General features: G+C 43.4%; 1 protein-coding gene across 1 annotated transcript in view; it reads right to left on the bottom strand.

Moving 5' to 3' along the window:
- Positions 1-6827: 6827 nt before the first annotated feature.
- LRRK2 (leucine rich repeat kinase 2) overlaps positions 6828-10184 on the bottom strand; it is a 63635-nt gene continuing 60278 nt past the window's right edge. The window contains exon 51 of the mRNA XM_062491600.1: positions 6828-8523. Within this exon, the coding sequence (XP_062347584.1) occupies positions 8402-8523 (122 nt within the window). The 3' untranslated portion in view covers positions 6828-8401. The remainder of the gene's footprint in view (positions 8524-10184) is intronic.

The raw sequence follows: 10184 nt of genomic DNA, 5'->3' as shown, positions 1-10184 counted from the left end.
CCCTGGAGCCCTTGAGCCTCACCCCAGTGTTGTGGGAAGCCAGTGCCAGCCCCAAGAGGTGGGAAGGGGATGGGAATGGATATTGCTCCAGTGGTGGTTTCATGGCTCTAGAGGAAGCACCAATCTGGGTTTGTAACAGAACAGACCATCTCTGGCCATGTCACCTGTTAGCCAGAATCACACAGCACTGACAAGAAGTTGCTATAAAGTCTCCAAATTACGATAACACTTCACTACTCTGCTCCTGGGTGTATTTCACAGAAGATTTCTGATTAGAGAAAGGAAAAGGCAAGACTCCAGGAGTCCCTCAGTAAGGGGTTGCTGCTTTATGGTACAGCAGAGGGTGGGATGAGACATTTCAGTGGGCAGGGAGGCTGTTGGGGCAGGTACCTACTCTGTGGACAAGGCAGCAAAAGCACTCTGGCAGGGCAGAGACAGGCTCTGATCAAAACCTGCAGCTGTGAGAGAGAACATCAGGGGGCAAACTGATCATGAGCTGAGAGAAGGGGTAAGTTAATGTAACTTATAATAATAATAATAGTGCTTCTAGGTGAGTGTGCTGTGCTGTTGTGTGTGAGGGGCTGTGGTGGGTGTGTGTGGGCAGTGTGATGGGGGAGGCTGTGGGAGTCAGGCTGGCATGAAGGCCACTGTACTTTATGGCTGCTGTCTTTCTTGCCACCTCTGTTTTGTCCATTGGTGCCTGCTGCAGGACACATCACAAGACAGTGAAGTGGGTATAGAAGTGGAAATTTCCCTACTTCAGGTTCTTTTCATTCTTTTCCCTGACTTTTCTAGCAGATGTTCTGGAGCTCTTGCTAGTAGAGAGATGGGGAAGAAGTGAATGTAGCTGGAAGGGGATTAGGTTAAGAGATGTAGCAGGCATTTTTTAAGAAAGCAAACCCAAGCTGCTTTCCCCTGAAATTCTCATCCTATAAATAGGTAAGTAATTTGAAAGAAAATTCCCCTCTTTCCCTCTCCAAAGTTCTGTGGTGGGGACCTGTACTGCAGGTATGGGGCTGGGCCTTTCTCTGCAGCCACCGGCTCTGCCTTGGGTGGCTGTTCAGGCTGGCCAGGGCAGGACAGGGACATGTGCTGGTGGAGTCAGTCCTGCATGGAACTGAGCAAAGACTTTCCTTCCTCCCCTGTGAAAGATCTTTCTAAGCTTTTCAAGGGTTGATTTGACAAACCAAGCCCTAAGCAGAGGGCATAGTTGCTTAGGAAGGGTCAGAGGCAGATTATATTCAGTGTATAAATGCAGCTGTGATTAACTGAACAGACAAAACCAAGGTCAGGGAGGCAGCTGTTGCCTCGTCCTTTTTCTATTGAGTTCTCTGTGAGGAGATCTGTTGCTAAGGCTGACTTGTGTAATGATGCAGTAACACTGAAGCAGGAGGTTGTGATCACCTTATCACATCTCTGGTGGTGGCACTGTTGATACTAAAGCTCTCTGCTCCCTATTTCTTCAGAGGCAGCCAAGTGCTGCAGCTTTCTTCTGGGAAGATGGGGAAAGGAGAACAGCTTGTTTAGGGATACTTAGTAAGATTTCTGTTTTTTAAAGGCACCCCAGAAGCTGGGTTTTATTTATGCCTTCCTTACTCAGATTGGTGCAAAGATACTTCGTGTACAGACTTTTTTTTCTGCCAGTGCTCAGTGAATGCGAATTGTGTCTGATATTTGGCCTTGGCAGTGGACCTGCTGGTTAGAGAAAATGTCCAAGCTTGCAATATAAAGGTAATGTTTAGCAATTAATGCTTTAAGAAGCCTTAAGGGACTTTCCCTACTGCCTTTTGTGCACTGGCAAGGGTTTGATGGTGCAGGTCTGTCCACCATCTGCCCTTGCACACCTTGCTAGAGCACTGGCATGCATTTAAGCTAAGTTAAAAGCGTGTGAAATACTTTGTCTTTTCCTTCTGACATCATTTAGTGTAATTTCCAAAGCATTTCTGGTTGCTGCTGGCCCAGGAGAAAGGCAATGTCCCCTTTCCCTGCCTTCCAGAGTTTTGTGAGAGCTGGTCTATGAATTAATCAAAACATGAACCTTCATGGCTGGGTAGTACAGTCTCTCCTGGGTGAGAGCTGAAGGCATGCTCTGAAAACATGTGTCTCTGTGGGGCTTCCACTTACCAAAATTCAAGCCAAATCTCACTGTGATTTCACTTTGTTGTTGTTGTTGTTGTTGTTGTTTTTGTTTGTTTTGCTTTTCATATATACATAGAAATCTTCAGTGTTACAGGACCAGTAATTTGAGTTGTGAAGAATGAAACAGAAAGCCAGACTGGTTTGGAGTCAGGAGGACCCTGGTGTGGTCTGGGGGCAAGAGGCTGTGGCAGACAGCTCTTGGTCAGGCTCTGGATGAGCAGAGCTTCTCCAGCCAGGCTGCTGTGCCCGTGTCTCTGCCTGCACAGGCACAGACAGGAGCTGCCATGGCTGCTCTGAGCTGGGCCCTGTGCTCCCCTGCCCTGCTTCCACCCCCAGCTCCAGCAAACAGATTTCAGACTCTTTCAGCAGGACCAGTTACTTTGCAGCAGCTGCTTCTGAGTCCCTGCAGAGCCCAGGTGTTTGTGTTTATTCCTGAAACTGAAAAACTGAACCAAAAGAGTTTGGCGTTGTTGGCTTTTAGCCCTTGAAAATTTTCCTGTAATTACAAGGTCAGAATGTATTTTGCCATGAGATTTTCTAGTTGTAGTGTGCTCAGCACATAGGACTATTTTGGAAAAGAAAAAGAAAGTGGGGGGAGCTGAGTTTTGACTCATGAATGATATTTGAAAATTACCGTTTACCAAAACTTAGTTCCCTGGCTGATGGCTGTTAATTAAATGTGACTGTGAACAATGGTGGCATTTAAACTGAGCAGGGCCACTGCACAGGGCAGGGTGGCCCCAGCCTTTGGCTCTGCATGCATCAGGTGTGCTGCTGTTGCTGTGCTTCAGCTGATAGCTCTGATGAGCTCTAGTGGGCACCTCTCCTTGAAGTTTAGAAATTCACTTGGCAAATTTTGAACTTCATTGGAGTAACAGGAAGCTGATTAAACCTTTACTTATGCATATGCAGTTTAACAGCATCCTTTGAGTTTCACTTGAACCTGATGGTGCTTCACTAAGGTAAAGCAGTGGTCACTGTAGCAGTCTTTGGAGGCTTGTGGGGAGAGAAAACACTTTTTACGTGGCCAGCATCACCTCAGGGGGATCGGACTGGCTTTCAGTCCTCCATCAGCAACACCTGAACCCACCCTCTGCAGCCTCTGCTGCTGCTCATCCCAGGGCTCATAGCTTTGAGAGCAGTTCTGCAGCTTTTAAAAAATATTTATTTATTGTGATCTCTGAGGATACTGGTGTGAAGTTGTCATTTCTGGGCCTCAGTATTAGCTGAGGCTCAGTTGATTTAAAGTCCAAATTGCAGAGCCCAGGAGCCTGGCAGATGGCGGTGGGGGTGGCTGTTTCTCGTAACTCCACAGAAAACAGATGTTTTCAAGGCAACTGCAGAGGAGTAGCGGCAAGAAAAAGCAGAACTTACCCACCGACCTTACGCTGTGTATTTATAGAGAAAAGCGCGAGGTGTTTCCGTCGCCGCTCCGCGGGTCACTCCCGGCCCTCACGGCGCCGTGGTGCACTGCGGGCTGGCTCTGCGGGAGCTGTGTGACCCAGAGACACTGCGTGGGGCTGAGCCGGGGTCTCTCCCTTCCCGCTGTGACTGACTGTGGCTCAGCCTTCACTTAAAAAGGGAGCTTATCGTGGAGGGCTTTGTCCCTTTTGCAGCTCCGTTGCCCAGGCCCGCAGAGGCGCGGTGGCGCAGGCCCAGCGCGGCCGGGGCTGCCCCAGAGGAGGAGCCGTGGCCGGAGTGCTCTGGCACGGAGGTGTTGGCACAGGAGGAGCTGGAAGCTCCCGGCGGGACGCAGCCCCTGTGGCTGGAGGGGATCCCAGCCTGCTCGCTCCTGCTCAGCCATCCCTGAGCACCGGGCAGCGACTGGCCACGTTTCCGCCCCGAGCTCGCTGCTGCGGCCGCCCTGAGGGGCTCCGTGAGGCGGCGCTGGCAGCGCCGAGGCCGGGCCCGGGCCCGCAGCGCTGCCGGCTCGCCTGCTTGTGTTAGTTCTTTCTTTCTCTCTCTTTCCCCCTTCGCTTTCTCTCGCTTTCCTGCAGAATGGCTTCAGTGCTTCTCTGGCACAGCTGTGCCGACAGGAACCAGTGCCAGGACGTGGCGCGGGAAAAAATGGTTCCGAAAAGGAAAAAAACTTTGAAATGGTCCCAGGAGATTTTAATTTGTCTTTTTCTGTCCGCTTTAACTTTTCGGGTCAGTGACACTAATGGGCTGTGGTGGAAGTGAAGTAAATAATCACATACGCCAGAGACAGCACATTGATTTTTAAGTCTCACTAATTAATGACAGCCTTTGTAGGCAGCACTTAAACGTCTGGCAGCAGGAAAGGCAAAGCAACACAGTAGAATTTATTTTTGAGTTTCATCGTGTTTTTACTAGAATCATATCGGTATAGTTTGAAAAAACTACTGTTTTTTAAATAGATGTATTGGTACTTTTTAATAACCTCAAAAAAATCATTCCAGTTAACTGCTCAGTCCAAACAACCCATGTAGAAAGGTAGGTACCAGTCAGCATTGAAGTCACTGCAGCGGAAAAAGTTGCATCAGCATTTGATAATTCTTGTAATTCTGCTTCTGAATCGAGCAAGGACCAGTGTAAGTATTGAGGAATCTTGCTGAGGTGCTTAAAGCTCAAGGCAGAGCTGTCCTCACAGTCCCTACACCTCTCACAGGTGCAGCAAAGAACATTCCTGAAACTGTTAGAAATTTCCCCCTGGTTAACTTCTAAATTTTTGGTGAATGGGGTTTCCCTTTGCTAATACAACAATAATTAATACATCTTGTGGTTTCTTCCTCTTAAAATAATTAATTTAAAAATACAGGTATGCAATAAGTATGATCCTCCATTTTCATGTGATTATGCTACTCTATTTTATAAACTAACTGTTGCAAAGACACATGCCTACCTAACAAAAATAAAGTTGAAAAAGTTACCAAATAGTATGCTGGCAGCCAGTGAGTTATACTTGTTCAAAGGCCATGAAGAAGGCTTTATATAAGAGAATGTGCAGGTCAGTACAGTCCTGGGATGAGTTCATAATATGGATGAAGAACTGATTGAGACAAAAATACTTGCTAGTTTTGATCAGGAAATTTTGTTCTCTTAAGGCAGGTAAGGGGAGCTCTTTCCAGATTTTTATTTATATTAATGACGAAAGCCAGAAAATAAGTGAGAAAATGTGTTTATATGCCTTTCTACTTGAAAGACTAATAGAAAAATATGACTATCACTGGCTTTTCCTCATTCACTGAGACTCATTGTTTTCCCTTACTCTTTTCTCATGTCTCTGGTATCTGACATGTTAATTGTAAAATTTATTATTTATCTTTCAAATGTCTATGTTTAGGGGTTAAGCCACACCTAAGAAGCCTCATTCTCTCTCCTCCCTTATGTGTCCCAGTTTTACCCCAAAATGGTGCATGAAGAAGCACTAATATGGGACACTAGAGGCACTATGAGAGTTCAGAGGAATGCCAGGACATAATACCACAAGTGCATTAAATCAGGCTGTGCAGCTTGTTTACAGTGGGGTTGACAGGAACTGCTTGTAAAAGAAATGAGGTTAAAATTAATGACCAGGTGGATCTGCGTATGTAATTTATCAGAGCAAGCAACCAATAAAAAAGAATGACTCTAATTAAAGTCAGTAGCACAGGAGGGGAAGGATACTTAAAGCCAACAGTATCCAATCAAGCATTCAGCTGACTGTGAGGCTGTTTAGTCTCCCTGTCTTTAGGTTCAAACCCCAGTACCCTTTAGCTGCACTGAGGAACATGGGGTTACTCACCTGTCCCAGCTCAGGTGTTCAGTCACACCACACCATGTGCTTGTTTCCCCGTGAGCAAACTGGCTCTTTTCTAGAGTAAGGGTTATATATTTTCACACCTTGGATGTTATCCTAAGCATGCAAGAAACTGTACTGACAGAATTTGCCCTCTTATGTGATCAGCTTCACCTGCTTTTCAAACAGCTCCACTGAAACCAGAGTGAACACAAAATCATGGAATTTTTTTCTCTCTTTCCCTATAGTTTTTGTCAGTAGAGATGTTTTTGAGAACAGCACAGGTTTCAGTGGTGCTGTTCCTGCCCTTGGTGGCAGGTGCCAGCTGGGAAGGGGATGCCAGTCCCTGAACGCTTCTAACAAGAAGCAACAACACAAGAAGTTCTCTAAATATTTTCTTGCAGTACTAAGAAGTATTTGGTGAGGATGCAGCAGGATCAGTGTGCTCTGTGTGAATGAGTGCTGTACTGCTAAACAATCCCAGTAAGTTACCACCATGACAGAATTTTTCTCTCCAGCCACAGATAAATTAGCAGTGGCCTGTTGGATTTGCAATGAGATTCTGACTCTCTTTTGGCTGCTCTTTCTTTTTGTCCTTTGTCCTCCCTGTAATACTGAATACATGACCCAATTCAGTCCATGGATCAGTGTTATCCAGAGTCTTGGAGAGGTGAGGAATGACCACAGGGACAATACTCCTTACCTCCTTATAGGTTACCTCCCATCTCTGGGGAAGGCTGCAAGAACACCAAGCAGAAGACAAATGGGAAGGGAAATGAGTTCAAAACATGCACTGAGACAGAACACAAGGGGGGATGCAGCTGTGTCAATAATTTGATGTGATTTTGCATCATCCTGAAGGAATTAAAGGCCACAAAAAATGCTCAGAAGAGCCCCTCCTTAAAATTCAGTGATGAGAAAGTAGACTTACATTATTAACAAAGCACAGTTTTAATAGATGTTTAAGCTTACATTTCAAAATTACTTACAAATAAACTTAATCACAATGCATATATTCTTTTTAAAAAACAACCATATTAATTCTAACATAATATATATTTTCTGAGTTATAAAATCCCATATAAATAGCAAATTCTTCTCAGTACACAGATTACAAGAATACATAGAAACTGGGATGCATATCTGAAAAGAATCCTGAGTATGCATTCCACAAGTGGCAGAAAATATAACAATACTTGAATTGGACACAAGAAATGCTGTTGTCCCAGTATGCAATTTTATTAAAAAGAAAAAAAACACCAAAAAACAAAAAAACTGAGAACTTTTTGGTTGCTCAACCTTGTTCAGCTCCCTAAAGTCAGGAATGGCACTGGATACTCCATACTTGAGATTTTAGGAGTACCCTGTGGATTCTTCTGGGAACAAAAGAAGAGAACAGTGTCTGTCTTTAGGTGGACAGAAATAAGGCACTTCCTTAGAGCAGGTCAATGGGAGCTGTCAGCAGCAGCTTGGACTTGTAGCCAGGAAACAGCAAAAAGTGACTCTTGAATGATGATGTGTGGAAACAAATTTGGAAGAGGGAGCCAGTTCTTATACTCCTCAAGGTTCCCCTGATTATCCCCCAAAATGACATAAATTCAAACAAGAATAAGTGGAAACTTTGCATTTTAGAAAAATCAAAGCAAAATTCCCTTTTTTTTTTAGACTGAGGTAAGCAAACAAGCAAGTTGGACTAAGAGCAAGTCATAGCAGCATTTAGATCAGAGCCTTCACCCTGTGCTTTCCCTTCTCTCTTCCAAGAGAGCTGCACAAGAGAGCTACGTGCCTGGCAGTGTTCCCTGTGGTGTGACTGCATCTCCTACAAGCAGGCAGACTGCAGTGCTGCAGGACAGCAGCATGCAGAAGCCTCACAGTGTGTTTAAATTGGAGCTATTTGATTATTATAGCACACTGGGGCTTTTTCTGGTCATAATGAAAAGAAAAAAAGGTCAATTATTCATGGATGAAACACAGGCAATTCTGCCTGTTGTTTTCAAAGAGTATTGTAGTTATTATATATTCCTTTAAACACTGCTGTTAGATAAAATATGATGTTTTATCATAGGGTCACGAGCTCTGACATTACTAAACCATGAATCACAGGAGCAAACTCAGATATGCAAACTGCAGTAAACACAGAGGCTTAAATTTTCCTTCTTATTAGAGTGTCAACTCAGTAAAATAATGAAGTAAATTAGAGCCATTTATAGTTTCCTGGCTTATTCCCAGTTTAACTGGGATCAAAAACTAGATGAACAATGAAGCTGAGCCATAGTTGCAGAGAGCAGAACTTCACAGGTAAACGATAGATACATGATAGCATTTTAGAATCAGAAATTCTCAACAGTTTTCCGTCTTTTCAAATATTACAAATAACTTTTTCTTCTTGGTATCCTATGAATACTCTCATGGTAATTTCTTTCCTGCTTTAGGTTAAAAACAACAGGAAGAAGAAGTTGTAAATATTGCACAGTATGTTAGGGTGGAAGACTAGAAAAAGAATGGCACTTGCAGGGTGACTCTTCAGTCCAAGGAAAAGCTCTTCATTTTTTCTGCTAATTCCTGTCTCATTTCTATGTGTTTTTTCAGGTTTTGCACTTCATGGGGCAGGTTAATGTCCCACACTGACACGCAGGATTGTAACTCTGGAGAAAAAAAAGAAAATTTGAAAACTGCAGCAGAGATAAGTTATTGCATAATTAGAAATGATTTTGCTTATCTGCTTGTTCTCAATTACTTATAAATTTACCCAATGAAGCATGATCTTTAGGACCCAGAACAAAAGTTCCATGACACTTCATGTGTGAGGTGATGCAGTTATGGGTTGCAAGCTGTTTGTAATTGCCACAATGATTTGGATTCTAGTTCCTAAATTTAGAGTATCCCACTTAAAAGTACTTGAAAAACCATTTCTGGTGCCTGTGGGTCTTAAGGTACTGGCCTGAGCTACTGCTAATGCTAATACTGAGGTGCCTGCTAAAATTTCATCTTTCTCTTTCCAAGCAGATATACCCTAAATGCCTGTGAGACTCAAATCCCATTCACTGTAAAATAAAAACTGATTTAATAAACTAGGGAATATACTGAGAAAAGGTAATTTCTTCAGTCTCCATGCATGCAAACAACTCTTTATTCATTAAGAATTCACAGCTTTTAGTGGAATAGGGATAATTGAGAGCACTTACATGAGTCAAGGCTTACAAACTAAGGCCCCTAAGGATTCTGGAGTCTCTGATTCTTCTCTGTAATTAATGTCACTCTTAAATAAAATAAAAATGCTAATAAGCAATAAATGCGCTTATACTTACAGGAACTGGGGGGGGGAGGGGGGGGATTGTTTTGACTCATTTCAGTCAGCTCATCTACACCTGCCCTCCTTAACTTTATACTATCATTGCCACGTTTTTTAGGAGTCAGTGAAACTGGCATGAGATGAAGGTGAAGAAGGGAACTGATCAAAGGATCAACTTTAACTGTTCCTAGAAAAATATAAATATGCAGATTTTCTGTCTTCCAGAACTTTGCTATCCTAATTGTCAGGAAGCTTTTACTGATGTCTGACTGAAATCTCCCTTGCTGTAACAGAAATTTGTTAGTGTTTATCCTCCCCACAGGGAATGTATAGAAGTCTTTATTCTCTTGCTCTCCATTTACATATTTGAAGCCTGTCATCATGTCCTCTCCAGGCTTTATTTATATTAACCAATGTAACTCCCTACAACATTTCATCACAGGTTGTATTTTTCTCCTCTGGACTATTCCTAATAGTCCAGATCACTCAGCAACAAATGGTGAGCTCCTCCAGCAGAGACCATATTAGCACTCAGCAGAGTATAAGAATTAGCTCATGTCTTACAGACACCACTTTCATGGTGTGAGAGTGGTGTTTGCCTCATCTGCACCCATGTGACATGGCTGATTCATGACCAGCCTCCAATCAATTCTGACCCTTTTTTCTGCAGCACTGCTGTTTAAGCACATAATTTCCTCATGTTGGTACAGTGGATCATTTCTAATTAAATAAAAGCTCTTGCATTTGTCCTTACAGAATTGTATCCTATTTCCTTCCAGACCATTAGTTCTATTTGTCAGGGACACTTTGAGTTCTAATCCTGCCCTCCAGTGAGTTTGTCTTAGCTGTGAGTTGTCTGCACATCTGAAAAGTACATTCACTATTCTTTCATCCACATCACTCATGAAAACATTGGGGATTCCTGACCTAGCACAGACACCTCTGGAAATCCACTTGGTACATGCTCCAATTAGACAATGACATTTACTCTCCAAATACAGTTTCTCAACAAAT

Source organism: Cinclus cinclus, chromosome 4 (assembly GCF_963662255.1).
Source record: "Cinclus cinclus chromosome 4, bCinCin1.1, whole genome shotgun sequence".
NCBI classification, from domain to species: Eukaryota; Metazoa; Chordata; class Aves; order Passeriformes; family Cinclidae; genus Cinclus; species Cinclus cinclus.
Note: the sequence above shows the minus strand (reverse complement) of the source record. Positions and strands in the feature narration are given on the sequence as shown.